This window comes from Caretta caretta, chromosome 1 (genome assembly GCF_965140235.1).
Source record: "Caretta caretta isolate rCarCar2 chromosome 1, rCarCar1.hap1, whole genome shotgun sequence".
Lineage (NCBI taxonomy): Eukaryota > Metazoa > Chordata > Testudines > Cheloniidae > Caretta > Caretta caretta.
The window spans coordinates 237,451,128-237,467,928 of record NC_134206.1 but is presented as its reverse complement, the minus strand read 5'-3'; the positions used below and the strand labels follow the sequence as shown (position 1 = coordinate 237,467,928).

General features: G+C 38.4%; 1 protein-coding gene across 3 annotated transcripts in view; it reads left to right on the top strand.

Annotated features, from left to right (window-relative positions):
- The window catches only part of AEBP2 (AE binding protein 2), a 90,409-nt gene that overhangs the window by 46,307 nt on the left and 27,301 nt on the right, over positions 1 to 16,801 (top strand). For all 3 annotated transcript variants that reach the window (XM_048827581.2, XM_075121970.1, XM_075121964.1), the window contains exons 4-5: positions 707 to 893; positions 14,327 to 14,451. In XM_048827581.2, coding sequence (XP_048683538.2) covers positions 707 to 893; positions 14,327 to 14,451 — 312 coding nt within the window. The remainder of the gene's footprint in view (positions 1 to 706; positions 894 to 14,326; positions 14,452 to 16,801) is intronic.

Below are 16,801 nucleotides of genomic sequence, written 5' to 3'. Positions count from 1 at the left end.
CATTATCTTTTGATTATGCATTTTCTCAAAAAATTTGCTAAAGTAACCTTACCAGGCCAAAATAACTGAGGTACTTAAAATTTGTAAGATATGTGTTACAGTATCTTTAAAAAATAAGCATCCTTTATTAATAGTATAGTACTTCACAGTAAGTGTTAAGCTCAAAAACTACTTTTTAAAAACAGTCTCAAACTATGAATTGTCACAAGGAAGGGCAGAAGAGGTAGATGTAAGAGAACATTATATTTGATAGGTAAATAAGGTTGTAAAATAATTGCAGAGTAGAGCTAGTTCATGAATGGAGGGTTTTGAAAAAGGGGTAAGTTTGAATTGAAAGGGGAAATGTAATTGAGGAGGAGAGTGTATGGATCTGCTTCTTGCAACAAGAGCTGTAGGTACAGTGTCTAAGGTTTTTCTCTGAGCTTTGAGAGAACTTTTTTTATTCTGTACAGTAATCTGTTTCACTGGAAAAATATGTGACACAAGTTAGGATGGGAATTTGTATCAGAGTTTTTCTGTTCTTGGATAGAATTTCGTGCACTTTGAGAACTTGAATTGATTGCTTCTAATTTGTTGGAATTCAAGTAAGAAAAGGTAAACTAAAAAAACTAAACTATAACAAATCAATTCTGTGCAGACTATCTGCCATTTGAATGAATGCCACAAATAGTCCCCAATATTCTCTTGTCATTTTGTTTCCCTTTAGTGTGTGGTTGGTGGGTGCAATGCCAGTTTTGCATCTCAGGGAGGGCTGGCTCGTCATGTGCCCACGCACTTCAGCCAGCAGAACTCTTCAAAAGTTGCCAGCCAGCCAAAGGCCAAAGAGGAATCTCCTTCTAAAGCGGGAATGAATAAAAGAAGGAAGTTAAAGAACAAAAGACGACGCTCATTACGTAAGTGTATGAGTTGTACTGATTTTTTTATCTCCATTGTCAGTATTATCTTCTTTTCCCCTTTTCCTTCCGCCATGTCATCTCTCCATGCTCCCAGCTGCATATTGGAGATCCCTTTCCAATGAAACTCAGAGAAGCCTAGGATATATTTGCCAGGCAGTGAGGCTGCAATAAGCATTGTTGTGCAGAGGAGCTGTTGGGAAAGATTTTTCTGATGCAAAAATTAACCTGTTATATGTAGATATTGGGTGGGGAGAAAAGAAACCAGTTTTATGAAGTGATCTATAAAACCTTACTAAGTTTAAATACATTTATTGAAATGACAGCTGATCACTTTTTACACATAAAAATAAAGGTTGAAAAATCAAAGGAATTCACTCTGAATAACAATCTCCATTATTTCTGGTTTGAAAAACGAGTTCAGCTCAAAACTAAAAAGAATTATCATGTTTTCAGCATTTGGTCTGAAAGTACTGATGGCTCCACGGTCCAGTATGAAAATGTGGTGTAAACTAAAGGACTTGATCAGCTGCAAATCAAAACCGATGTTTTCTTTCTGCTATGTTGTGTGTTTAATTTGCATTTGAAGCACTTTCATCCAATGAAGACTTAACAGGAGCTTCTGGATCTTGCCAAAACTTTCATGACAAAAGCTAGGCATCTCAAAATAAATAACTGCACTTTAAGAGATGCTGAGCCCTACAGCTCATTTGAAGTCAAAATATGGTTTAGGTGGCTGACTTTAAGTATCCAAATTGGAAAGTGTTGATTCTTGTGTCCAAAAAAACTATTCTAAATTGGTGGTATGCACTTCTTATTTATATTTGATTGAACATGATTGAGTCATAAGAGTTGAGTCAGGGCTTCCTCAGTTAAAGCTGTGACAGAGCTCTTTGCCAGCATCAGGTTATCTACATCCTTTGAGATTTACACAGCTATAATATGAATATATTGCTGAATTTTTCTACAGCTACTCTGTAAAGAATACATACTCTGTATGTAATGGGGAAGGAAATGGAAAAAAATCTGTAAAGTTGTAGGTGGTGGTAGGAGTTACACACACATGCAGAGTGACCTAGGAGATTAATATGAGTGGAAGATGCTAAAATGAGATTATCTTGGACAAATGCAATTTAATAAATCTGAAGTAAAAAAATCTGATGCAGATTAATCAGGGAGAAACTAGGAATGGACAGTAAGGAACAGTACTCACTGGGAGATGGACTAGATGACCTAATAGGTCTTTTAATTTTTCTAAACTCTATGATTCAAAATCTGATACTCTTCCTTTTTTTAGCAGGTGTCTTGTGTATATGTGTTGCTTGGATAATTTTAGTTAATATGCCATTTTGTCTAATGTTTCATAGACCATGTGTAAAATATTTACTTTTTTTTTCCCCTCTTGACATTGCTTGAGAAGTTCTTCCTTACAGGACTTCACGCAAAGTATTGTTCTGTTGCAGTTCTCTTCAGCGTGCTGACATCCTGTAGCTCTTTAATTTCTATACATGTGGCTTCATGAGTAACTTTTTCTTTTGAAGTAAATAATATTCACAGTTCGTACTCTTTGGTTACATACCTGTCTCTCTTATTACTTTGTAATTTGCTTCACTTTACTTTCAAAATTAAGTTCTATATAGAAAGAGAACTGACAGTTGCCATGAGCACTTTCTTGCTTCATGCAACAAAGCTGTTTGAATGACTTTACCGTAAGGAAAAATTCCCATCTAACTGAGTTGAGGATAGACTCCTATAATGAACTTCTCCAAAGGCCATATGACCAAGAAGTTTATCCGAAGCTGATAACACTTTCACAAAATGCTACGTATAGGTATCTTGTCTTAAAACTTTCTCCCTGGGTTGCAAATCTTGTTAGGTTCTGAAATCAGACTCCTTAACAGTCTCATAATTCTGTTTGTCTTTGTTTCTTCAAAAGTAGTGGGCCTAAAGTTAGGCATCTAAGGCAGTGATACTCAGACCTCAGTGGTTTAGGAGTCAACTTAGTGATCAGCATTACCCAAAAGAGCCACAGTAGTGTGAATTCATTGTTTTATTTACTGTTTGTATATGTAGTAGAATTTGGCTCCTGAACCACTGAGGTCTGAGCATCATTGCTTTAGATGCCTAACTTTAGTTACACTACATTTGAAGAAACTGTAAGGCAAGTAGAATATATAATTAATAAATTCTCACAGCAAAATGACTGACCAGGTATTCTGCAGTTGGTTAATAACATAGTAAAAGAATCCTGATTGGTTAATAACTTAAAGTGGTTAATAATTAAATCAGTGTTTTAATATCATGTGCTGCAAAGAGCCGCAGGAGACACATTGAAGAGCCACCTGCGGCTCCCGAGCCTCAGTCTGAGTATTGCTGATCTAAGGTCTGGTCTCACTTAAAAGTTAGGTTGACATAGCTACTGCATTCCGGGGTGTGGATTTTTCACACCTCTGAGTCCTGTAGTTCAGATGATCTAACCCTCAGTGTAGATGCTGCAGGTGGACGGAAGAATTCTTTCATCGAACTATCTACAGCTGCTTCCTTTCCTGCATCAAAGGAAAAACCCCTTTTCATCGCTGTAGAAAGTGTCTATGCTACTGTGCTAGTGTGGCACAGTTGCAGCCGTGTCGTCATGCTGCTGTAGTGCCCATAATGTAGATGTAGCCCAGATCTGTATTTAAGTACTTGAAGGAGTGGCCTGACTTTCAGAGGTGCTGAGCAGCTCAGGTTAGAATAAGTTATTGATCAAACAAATTCTGAAATATCATAACATACAATTTGCTAAAATCATCCAGAAAAAATAAATTCCTAAAGTTGTCACCTCCCCACCAACCTTCCAACTTCCTTTTTCATTAACTGAAGAAAGTACTTATTTCCCTCCTACTCTGAGGAGTGAATTCTGTGTACCTAGTTACAGTTTATAACTCCGGCAATAACTTTTTGTTATTGAGAAGTAAGTGTGTCTGACGAAAATACTTACTAGCTATTGATTGTTTATACATGATTACACTGAAAATATCCTCTTATATACATCTAGAAAAGTCAGAGTAAAGAGATCAGATTCTCTGCTCAAACCCGAGGTTCTCAGTGGAGGGTATTAACACAGAATAGGTTACCATGAATGTTTAGGTGGCAAAAGCAAGATCTTACTTAATTTACTAGAATATAAACAGTTTATTCTTCATGTTCATATTTTGCTGGTCTTTAACTAGTTTGTATTTTCTCTTCCTTTTCATAAACACTGTGTATATTTTTTCAGTTGCTTGTTATAGGTGTATATGGCTTTAAAAATAATTGGTAATGAAAGATTAGACATTGTACGAAATTGAATCTAGTATTTTTTGACAATGTGATTTTTTTTTCTCTTGCTGTAGACGCCTTCCTAGCTGATTGCATAAGCAGTCAGATTGAGACTTGCTGACCTTGTTACTATAAGTGCTATCAAAATTGACACTCATGCTCACAATTATAATCTCTGCTACTGAATTCTGTTCTGTGTAGCCTCAGATTCTCTGTTCCCAATACATTTGGAGGCATCCATCCATACTTATTGAAACTGATTCTCAACTTTGTACCATGACCCTAAAGTGTGTGTTCATATTTGCTACAGAATCTAAGCTTCTTCAGTTGCTTGTCTGTATATATTCTGCTTGTGGTGTGCCTACACCCCATGCACTCAATTGGAATATTTGGTCCAGTAGTGCCTGTTGAGACCATGCCTGTACCAGGGAGAGCCCCCACCCCTTCCAAAGGCATAAAGGGTGGAGCAGGGCCAGCCATCCCTCAGTTCCTTCTCATCACCCATGACTGAGAGCAGTTTCCCTGTCTCTTGCACTTGTGGTCCTTAAACTGGAATTTTTGTATATAGTTACATTCTTAGGGCTTGGCCACACAGTGGTGTAATGAATTCCACAAGGGTGTGATTTCTAAAGCGCACTAAGGTGCATTAATTGTTCCGTGTAGTCCCTGGCATGTAGGCTGGCATGCCTTAATGTAGTGCTGTTTGAAACAGTAATTTGTAAAGGCCTGGTCTACACTAAAAAGTTAGTTTTAGTCCTGTGGCTCAGGGAAGTGAAAAATCCATACCTCTGAGTGGCATAGGTAAGATGACCTAACCCTGGGTGTAGACAGCACTATGTTGACAGAAGAATTCTTCCATCCATCTAGCTAGCATCTCTTGGGGAGGTGAATTATCTGTGCCGATGGGAGAACCCTTCCCACTGGCATAGGTAGTGTCTACACTGTAGTGTTTCAAGTGCAGACAAGTCCGAAAGCACACAAATAAATCTTGAGTGCTCATCAGCGGAGACTGTGTGGACCCACTGATGTGCAACACATTAATGCACTTTAGAAATCACACCCCCATAATTCGTGTTACCCCACTAATATTACTCAAGTCCCTAATATACTTTAGTCGTTAGGATAGTATTTTTATTAGATTTTAGTTTGGGTTAACTATTTCTAGCTATTTGTTTACCAATACCAGGTGGTCAACTTCATGGCTGACCAAAAATCTCCTGGTTTTTAATATTGCTGTTTGTGTGGCACAGCTATACTATTCAGTGATTGACATTATTATTTTTTCTTGTGAGGGACATATCACTGAGAAATAATTTGTTTTTCACTTGTTCTCCAGACAAACCCTAATAGCCTGGGGTGCATGTGTGACATACCCAGGGTACAATCTATGCTGATGAACAGTTGTCACCTTGGCCCTCTTACCTGCGGTTCCCTTTACGCTGCTTTGTGCTGTAGCTGCCACTCCTGGTCTGCACTCACACAGCCTACAGCATGTAAGTCACTCCCAGCTACATTGTATGAGTTCTGCAGCCAGCCACTTCTTGAGCCACACTGCAGGATGACAACAGCATGCTACCAATCCCAGACTTTCCCTGAAATGTACATCTTGTACTGCTCAGCTTTCTCCTGGACAGTACAAGTTCATATCAAGTCCATCATTTTATTAATATAAAATGACATGCACAAATCCTGTTATCCCAAATGGAATTTCACAAACACTTCAATTCAAACACAGATTAAGATAAAACAACTTTATTAACTACAGAGAGAGAGATTTTAAATGAATACAAGTAGTGAGGCATGAAAGAATAGTGACCAGCTAGACTAAATTCAAAGCAGTCTCTCTCACCACCTGTTTTAGCAGTCCTATTGGCTGAACTTCTTTCAGTCAAGATACCTCCTCCAGTCCAATGCTGTTTTCTTTGTTCTTCAGGTGTCGTGAATGCTGTTCCTTTTATAGTCCTCTCCCTCCTTTGAGAGGCTTCTCCAGCAGGGAGCCAGGCAATCCTCCTCGTCAGAAACTCAATGCTGTTTCTTTGCTAAGATGTAGACTTTCATCCATGTCCCTTTTCCTGCCAATGAATGGCCATGTAAGCAGGTGATGGCCTGTTTGATCTTGTTTACACCTGACTGAGGTGTCAGTTTGCCCTTTGTCTCTGAGGAAGTAGTTTGGCTACTCCCAGAATTTGAATGTGTTTCAGTAACACCATACAGCGGAATCTCATAACTTGAAATTCAACGTTGCAACACATATTTTGCCAGGACAACATTGACCAGTGAATTATGGGTTTTCAAATAAGATCTCCCAAGGCATACTTTGTACCAAGATGTACCAAGTGTGGAAGGGGTGAATTCAGGGGTACAGACCATCAAAATGTGCTTGAACATTTATTCTTTTAGATAAATAAATGAGACCTTCCTTGGATAAGGGCAGACAAGAATCTTCTGGCTCCGAGCAGTACTCTTCTGAAAGTACCCTGGTAGGCACTGGCTCTTCAAGTTTCAAGGCTCCTGCTTCTTCGCGAAAGCATTCCTAGACTTTTCCAGCTGTCACGTCTTCCTCAGGAGATGAAAAGGGTAGGGGACAGCACCACTCCCCTAAGGAGCACAGATGTGGTCCCAGGGACCTAGCAAAAGAAAGAGGGGAAAGTCTCGTCTTTCCTTTCAGATGAGGATTGCTTATGTAATGGGGGATTTAACTGTATCGGTACTGCCAGAGTCACCTTTATTGTCTTCCATAGTGAAAATATCTGCCACAATACAAACTGCTATGATACCAGGGACGTCTTTGTCGCTAGTAAAGAATTTTCTTTCCTTAGGCCGTCAAACTTCTGCTAGCTCTGCTCCTCCACTACATGTGGAGGAATTGTACTGCTTCTCTCTCGAATCATCACGGTGGGGAGTCACCACATACTCACCTAGGCCACAATCTTATGACTCCTACTTTTCAGACGGGGATTCCAGAGCGAGGAGTCATAGTAGGCACATGGAATGTAGGGAGAGACCCACTTCTTGGTATCCCTCACTCTGGCTACCCACTAATTACCCGTATGGTTCTCATTCCCGGCCATACTGGTCACCTTGAACATGTGTCATTATCAGGAAGCCCTGCTTCTATTTTCGATTCAAATCCAGATCCCTCTTGACAGAAATCCAGGTACAACAGCAACCACCTCATAGCTCTCCTGTATAGAACTTAAGAATTCACATGTTTATGAGGAGGAGCAGCATTATTGTGCTAAAGTTGCTCCTGCAGGCATATCTTCATCACCAAGTGAAGCTGATGTATCTTACACTTCTCTCCCTGTTGTGTATAGGACTTTTTCTAAATCTTCTTTGAATGGTGGCAGAGATGCCGAAAATACCAAGAGAGGTTGTGCGAGAAAAGGCATACAACATTTTTGGACATATTGCACTCCTCTCTGCCTGAACCTTCACTGTGCCTGTGAATGAAGGTCATCATACGCCAACCTCTATTCCACCATATTCTGAAAAAGCCGATACAATATACAAAGTCCATTCTTCAGACTTTTAGTATTTCTGCATGCACCCAACACCTGGGTCACGGATGGTTGCTCCAGCTCAGGAAAAGATAAGGTAGCAGCATTCAAAAACTACACAGAAAGAGGAGCCGCCGAAACTCTTTGTCAGAAAAAGTTATTAATGTGCTAGTCGTCGTCTTAGAAAGGAGAGGCTGATAATTAGTATGAAAGTGGGCACAAAGTGTCTGACTTCCTTGATAAAGGAGACACCCCCCCCAAAAGATTAAAATATCTAACTTCAGAAGGACAACTCATTGCGTGCACCTCTTTATAAGCAGTAATCAATGCTTCAGATACTGCAGCTAAGTCAGTGGCAATAGCCATTTCTTTGAAATATACCATGGCTACTATCTTCTGGTATTCTCAGAGAAGTTCAGAATGCAATAGAAGATTTTCTTTTTGATGGAAATTAAATTGCATCACCCAAACTGATAATGGTCTACTTTCACTAAATGATTTTAGGGCTGTGCTCAGATCTTGGGCATTTACATCTTTCTGCCCAGGAGGAAGCAGTTTAGGTACAAACCTTATTCAAGACAAGCTCCTGCTTCCTCTTGTCAGTCGTACCACCGAATTGCCCGGAAGGAAATAAAAGTTTCATAGAAGACCCTCCTCTGCTGCTACTGTGACTTCATTGAATCACATGCCAGCTTAAAACAGTTTTCCATCTAGAGCTGTTGGGAACCTCATCTAAGGTTTCGTTTACACTGCACGTCACTTGTGGCAGCATGTAGTGTTCGTGAAGTTCACAGAAAAGCAGGTTGCGTCCACACTGCAGTGTGTAGCTGCATATGTCAATGAAAGGTTGTGACTGAGTGGATGCAGCTGGGAAAGGCTCGGCAGTGGGTATCTGCCAGAACCTTTCTCTGCTGCCTCCCCCCTGCTGCTGGAGTCTTTCACTGTGGCAGGGAAAGACTGACAGCAGGACATTACGCTGCTAAAAACAGCAGCGTAGATGAGGGCGGGGTGAGGTACTGTTTGGGTGGGTAAAGAGTACATACTTACAGATTTCAGAGACGTCTGTATTCTACTCGCCTAAGCAGTGCTTTACTGTCCATACTGCTATTTATATCCTTGTTAAGGAAGCATGTAGTGGATATACTGTACATGTCTCCAAAAGGGGTGTGGAATGTAGGCATACCTTAAAATATCCCTATTCCCAAGTCAAAAGCAGTTGATTTTATTTTCAAGAAGCTTGGAACAATGTTACCGCAGTCCGGTGAGTCCTAGAAATTATAATTGAAAAAGGTTACTCAGCTCAGTTTCAAGCACTTCTAAACCCCACCAATCTTCCTTTTCCCTTCTCAGGGACCCTTCTCACCAGAGATTGTTGAATCAAGAGGTGGAACCCCTTCTTACACTGGGAACAATGGAAGGAGTTAATCTTCTGTTTGGAGGGAAGGGTTTTTATTCTCATTAACTTAGTCCCTAAGAAGAGAGTAGGGTGGTGGCATATTCTGCATTTGTGACAGCTAAATGCCTTAATTTGTTTTTTCGATTTCAGTGTGGCCCCTCTGGCCTCAGTTATCCTTATGTTAGATTCTCAGGATTGGACTGCAGCTCTTGATTTCCAGACCACATATTTTCATATATTGATCCATCCAGCTCACAAGAAATACTTAAGATTTGTAGTTGCAACATCACACTACCACTACAGAGAACTGCCTTTGTCATTAACCCCAAGAGTCTTTGTCTGTCACAGGAACAGCACATTTAAGGAGTCAAGGTATTATAGTTTTATTCATGACTACTGTCCAATTCAGGAAAACTCTCCTCAGCAAGTCAGACACCATACATCACATTCTTAAGCTTTTCACCTCTCTGGGTTCAAGATCAACAAAGAGAAATCCTCTTCAGTGCAAACTCAAACAGAATTTGTAGGAGCTGTTCTAAACCCAACAGCAGTGAGAGTATACTTAACCCAAAACTGATGTAAGTCAGACCTTGTCAGTTACAGACAAATGAACAGATAGATGACTGTGAGGACTGGTCTAAAAATGTTAGGCCACGTGGCATTGTGTTCATTTGTGACTCAGTATCCCACACATCACCGTTGTTGTTTGCAAGTCTAGTTCAAGTCCACCTATCACCCAAGCAGACGCCTTCCTCTGCAGCGTGGGGCTTGGGTCACTTGCTGGAGGATTCTCTGCACCTTGAAGTCTTTAAACCATGATTTGAGGACTTCAGTAGCTCAGACATAAGTTAGGGGTTTGTTACAGGAGTTGGTGGGTGAGATTCCGTGGCCTGCGTTGTGCAGGAGGTCAGACTAGATGGTCATAATGGTCCCTTCTGACCTTCAAGTCTATGATTCTATGATCTTGAACATGTGGCAGTTGAGATTCCACAAGAAATGCTATTATGTTTAAATTGGTGGAAGAATCTAGATCAAGTTTGCAAAGGCATTCCATTTTCTCCACTTCTACCCCCAAAGATGATAGTAGTAAATGCTTCTAGTTTGTGATGGGGAGCTCATCTTTTCCATCACAGGATCTGTGGTCATGTGCACAGATTCACTTGTACTTCCATGTATTAGAACTCAAAGTGATCCGCTTGGCATGTATGATACTTTTTCCTTTCTTTCAAGGCAAGACCGTTTATAATAGTCAGTACCACGACAGTGGTTTATGTAAACAGACAGTGAGGAGCTGCTTGGCTGTGGAAATGGTACACTGAACACCAAGTTATAATCATTGCTCTCTGACAGGATTACAGGATAAGTTGGCAGATGGTCTGAGCAGGTACAGACACTCATGTTCAGTAAAGGATTTCCTCATTCAAAGAGTAGTCCGGTGCTGTGATCAGCCAGACATAGACTTGTTTGTCACAGAAAATAACAGTCAAACCTACTGTTTGAGTGGGTCAGAACCCAGAATTCCAAGCTCAAACATTTTTCATACCATCAACTGGGGTGTGATATATGCACGCCTACCCTTTTTTTTTAAACAAGGCTTTTGAGAAAAATCAAACAAGAGTCTTGATAATAGAGCTGGACAGGAAACAGTTTTCCCGTCCCATGATGATCTTTGAGATTTAAAAAAAAAATAAATTCCCACCCTGAAACAGGACAAAAAGTCAATGTCAAAAGTTTTCGTGAACCAAAAATAAATAAAATAGAAACATGGTTTGAGTTAATCAAAACGTTTTTTTTTTTTTTGATTTTTCACCATTTTTGTTTGTAATTAGCTTAAATTTTGAACCTGCTCAAAATGACTTCTTGGATTTTTGTTTAGAAAATGTTTAAAAAATGTTGCAACAAAACATTTTGGCAGCTTCAGATGGGGGGGGGGGGGTAGAAGAAATAGATGGAACCAGCCTTTTCCTGCAAATAATTTGTTTTGACAAATTCACATTTTCCAGGGGAAAAAATGTTTTGTCAAAATATTCCCGACCAGCTCTATGCGGTACTGATTTTATTAGTACCAGCGAGGCCCAGACAGTACTGATACACAGACTGGCTGAAACTTTCCAGACATCCTCCAGAAACGTCAGTGTCTATGAACATGATTTCTCAGGACAGTTGGAAGTGTTCATCCAGATCTGGCATCTCTGCATCTTATGGCCTGGATGTTGAGTGGCTAACTGATTCTGAGAAACCTAGCCTCAGAGATGTACAAAACATTTTGATATGAAGTAGAAAAGATTAAAAAATATTGGATATACCATTTGAATTTTTTTCCCCTGGATCCAAATGGTGTTATCCTGTAGCTGCTATGAACTGGTTCCATTGCTATAGAGATGGTTTACTGGAGCAGAGGGTCCTGCCCAGGCCTTGGAGGAAATTCCTAAAACAGAACATGGTTACTCAGGCTATGCACTGTGACCAGGCTTCAAGTGTAGCTTACAACCCTTGTTTCATGCTACTTGCAGATTCAGGAAGGGGACTGCATTGGTTTATGTTTGAGTCATAGTTGGAAAAGGTGTATTTGTAACTCAAAAGCTCGAAATTTAACTTTTTAAGAATGAAAGCTTAGATTCCGTAGAGACTGTTAAGCCACCCCATTCACCAGAGAAAGTCTCACTCACCACTGGTGAGTGGATTTGTCAAGTACTGAATGGTAACTTATTTTTTTAATATAATAGAATTATTGCTTAGATCTATTTTTATATGAGTGTCATATGGCACAATGAACTTTTAAAAAATGATATATGATAGCATTTGGATCATTGGAGTAATGGATCCAAGATACTGGATCAGAGAAGAAAGAAGCTGGTTTGAGGTTATGGGTGGAAAAAGGTTGAGAATCCCTGCAGTTGTGGAAGCTTAAAAGTGTTACGCCAAATCAAGCCTTCATAGTGCTAATACAAATACCACACTTGCCTGAGAGTATTACTGTACATGTTTTATTCATACAAAAATGTTTTTATGGTTGTATTATGAACAAGGAAAATTAGTATTAAGGCTATTTGGGGTGCAAGGCCATGGCTTTGTGTTAAAACAAAGGTACATTTTGCATCCATTACAACTCTGACAGAATAAAGTCTCAGTATAAAAAATGGTAGCTTCAGTAGCCTCTTGTGGCCAGGCCTACAATTTTAGGTTATCTGATTTCAGCAGGAGAGCATTTACAACTGAGGTGATGGCCCAGTTTGCACAATTGATTTCTGAGAGAATAAGGCACATCATGTGAAAACCAATGTCTAAGCAGTAATTGGTCCTAAGAGTGTAGAAAATAGTTTTTTCCAGTAGAATTTTTATAATTGTTCTTAAATATTTGATAATTAATCTTTTTTTTGAGGGGGGAAAAGAGTAGAAGTTGTTTAAAAACTTAAATAATTTTCAATTTATATGGTGATCTAGCCCATGCTATAATATTTGCTTTTCTTATGAGCTAACCTTTACTTTATCTTTCAGTAGAGATGGAAAATTTAATTAAATGCAGGGTTAAACTGTTAAAATTTTCACATGAAATTAAAGGATTATTTTTTTAAAATTGTCACTAGTACAGCAAAACTTAACATTATGTACTTTAATATGATATTTATGTATGCTAGGTAAAGCCTAAAGTATTTTTAACAGAATAAGATGAGAATATGTACTTTTAATTGCAATTACCATTTAATTAGATGCAATTTTCTGCTTTTCTTAAAAATAGCTTAGATGTAACAATTTTCCGTTAACCCCGCAAATCACTTACTATAGCAACCTTTTACTCCTAGTTCTTGAAGTGTTTGCAACTAAGGTCCACCTCTAGCCAAAAAACAAACAAAAGTCTTTAATACCTGAGACAAATCAGTTCTGTTGGTTCACCAACCTTCAGCTCACAAACCAATGACTGTACAGTACCAGAAGGATGTTAATACCACTTCACCTAAAACTGTAAGTTAAAACTTAAGGTCTGATGGAATGGTTGGAGCACAACTGGCAAGTGTTCATTTTTGTTTTAATATCAAAAATTTGTTTATTATCAAACAATAGAAAATGAAGTACTGCACAATGTAAAAACTGGCTTTTTTAAAAAAAACAAAAAACGTAGTTGATAGCCAGTACACGAGTGTTAATTTTGCCTTAGTCCTTTGTGCTTTGATTTAAAAGCATCTGATAAATACATGGATTTTAAAAAAATATATACCCTCAGTCTACTTTTAGATATAATGGTCCACAGATAAACCCTCTGGTTTGGGAGTCAGAATTTCTTGTCATTTACTGATTTTCTTACCCTGTCAGTATAGTTGAAGTGCTGTTTAAACTTGATGTGTGTTCCTCTGCAGCCCTAAAAAAGATTGACTGAAACAACACTCCATATAGAATAGTGTAGTCAGTCTGTCTGTCTTTGAAACAATTGGAGTAACAGTGGGTAAACTTTAGTTGTAATTTAGTTAGGCCTCTAGTGAGATTCCACTTCCTGGATTCCCCTGGGCCTGCTGGAGTATCATGCAATTTGTCTACCATTGCTATTTTAGTATGTTGTAAGTATGAGGAGTTCCCTTTTTAAATAATACTTTGAATTAAGTCATAGCAGCAGTAATGAAACTAGTTGGACAGCACTTCAGGGTGCTTTGGAGAATTAGGTTTGCAAATATATTCATTGCAGTGCTGGGAAGCATTCCAATATTTCTTTTGCCATACATTTGGATTCCCAGTTGTTAAAAAGGAGTTGATCTGTTTGGAGTGTGAGCAGTAGAACTCCGTTTTTATTTTTTTATTTTAGAAGAGTGCAATACTTCTGGGAAGCTGTATTCTTCAGTAAATCCATCATAAAATCCTTGCTCTTAATACTGAAGGTTTAAAAAAGAATAGTATGTACTCCAGCAGTGTAAAAGCAAAAGGATTTAAAACAGTAAGGTTTAGTGCACATATTGATGCTGTGCTGGGACTTTAAAGTGAAAGTTTTAAAAATAAATTTTTCTGAGCAAACTTGAAAGGCAAACTTGATAGCCAGTTTTATGAGTCAGTCCCTCTTCTTCTTTTTTTTTTTTTTAGCCAAATTAATTTTTACATCATATTGACAAGATACGATGCTCACTGACTTGTATAAGTAACTGACTTATTAATGACATTTCCCAGCCTTTTGGTGTATATATAAAGTATTTGCAGGTATTTGAATGCTTGCGATGTCTTGGAATTTAACAGTAAGGATTTTTTTTTTCCAGCAAGACCACATGATTTCTTTGATGCACAAACACTGGATGCCATACGACATCGAGCCATCTGCTTCAACCTCTCAGCTCATATAGAAAGTTTAGGAAAAGGCCATAGTGTTGTATTTCATAGTACTGTAAGTATTATGTTGTTTCCTCCTTTATATTTGCATTTGTGTATCTGAAAGTGTAATGGCTACAGTGGTATTATTCTAATTCTCACCTTAGTGAAGATTTTGTTGTTAATATTTTTGCACATGGAATATTATTAATAGGGAATTTTAGCTTATTAAAAACAAGGAAATGGAGGAATTTAATTTTTAAGGTATGTTGGCAGTTATTTCCAGTAATCCCAGTTTTGGGCCCTAGGTTTGAGAGATCCAGTTTTGTGCCCTTGGTTTGGGCAATATCTTACAGTAGATATGTAGTGATGAAAATTCTAATTTCAAGGTGTTTTCTCAATCAAAACTCATTTCATTGGCTTCGTAGTATGAGTTCATGTTAGTATGTGGGATATTTAGGGCTTACTATTAAAAAAATTCAAAAAAAGGATACTAGAGTGAGAATAGTTGAAAATATACTTATCAAGAATGATTAACAAAGTCCTATAAAGTATGTGTGCTTGTTTTGTTTATGTATGGTACTATTGGTGGACTGATTGGGACGTCCAACCATGATCTACATCAAGGTCTTTTTTTCGTTATAAAGTTATGGCCAAGATAAGTATCTTAATCAAAATTCACTGTCTGTAATATTTTTAGTATTGTATTTTAGATTTCCTACTAAGAATATGTAGATGGACAGGACTGATATTAATATACACTCATGCAGAGGTCAGCATGGTTCACTTCAGAAAATTGTGTGATAGTGTTCCATCAGTGATGAAATATAGGGATCAGAATGGCTCCCCTCCCTAATGGCTCCCTCCTTCCCCCATCTCTTCCCCCCCCCCCCCCCCCCCCGGCCCGTACAAACTGACCTTTTGGAGGTGGGGGCTTCCTTCTCTTCCTCAAGTCTGCCATTCATGAGATGGTGGGTAGGTGGGGCACTGACTAGATCCCAAGGACATTAGTCACTTAGGTCATAGTCAACTTAAATACCCATAGATATTAGCCTGGCTCTCATTAACACAATATTTCAAATTTTTCACATGCAGTTTGGCAAATGGTGCTACCGCCCACATACACAGGACATCTTCAAATAGGGGTGGGAATGGGAATTGTAATCTGTGAGAGCCTTTTACGCCAAAGGAAGAAAAAATCCAAAAGAAAATGGACTTGGCTCCTGGAAACTAGGTGGAACAAAATGGAGTCAGCACAATGCAGTATTGCATATGATGAATGTCTTTGCAGTGGGAGAAAATTAGAAGTCTTTTCTAGGGTGAAAAATCTGGGAATAGTGGTTATAGATTTGATGACTCACCCCTTACTGAACGCACTCCTTTTGTACATTTTTGAGCCTTTTCCTCTGTAAGCAGGATAAGTTAGACAGTTGGGGTACTATTTCATTAATAAGACTACATACTAAAGTTTTTGTGTAGTATATAATAAATTCTTGTCAAATATGAGATGGTTTGCTTTGAATATCACTGTTTTAAAACTATAGAGATTATTTCAAATGTTAGATCTTTGGTGATATAACTTTATCAAAATGGAATTCTTCGAGCAAGATTTTTGTGATAAAACTTTACCTATCTTCCTATCTGACTAGGCTGTTTGGCTATAGTGGTTGCTGCTTACTTTGACTAGATGCTTCCATGTTTACATTCTTCCTATTTTTTTTCTTTTCTAAACTCAGAATTGGTTACTGTCATCTTTGTTGTTGGCATGTGGACTCTCTTCATAATTGAGCTAAGTAGAAAACACGAGATATCACATTCTGTTTACCTATCAGTAATAGATTCTAATCTCTGTTCAAACCTGCAGTTTGTAGTTTGTCTGCCTCAGATGTTGCTTTCTCAAGATGATGTTTTTTTCATTTATGACTAGCTTTGAAATTGATAGAATTACTTCCTTTTGGAATATTTGAAGGCTGACCCACTTCTCCCACGAGAGATTTCTGGCTTCCAATAGACTTCAGCTTTGTGAAACTTCTCCTTTGAACACAACTAGTGTTACACAGAAATTGTGGGAAAAGTATACTGTTTTGAATGTTAATATACATTTTCCCATCTCTTTGGGTATTTGTATTTTCTCTGCAGGCAAGTTAGAAGTATAAAAATAATTACTATATCTTCTGGGTTTATTTCAGAGTTCTGTTTCTTGCTGGTTCCACTTATCGCAGACCATTCCAAAGATGTTTAAAAATGTGAAATCAATAATGTAATTGCAATGGAATGCAGGAAGTTCAGTTGTTGCCAATTTTCTTTTTGAAGGTGGGGTTTTTCTGCTCTCCAGAAGAGGTCAGCAGATTACCATTTATCTATAATTAACCTTTCTGATTCCTAACTGGAAAGACTTTCAGATGATCAGTACTGTAATAGTAGAT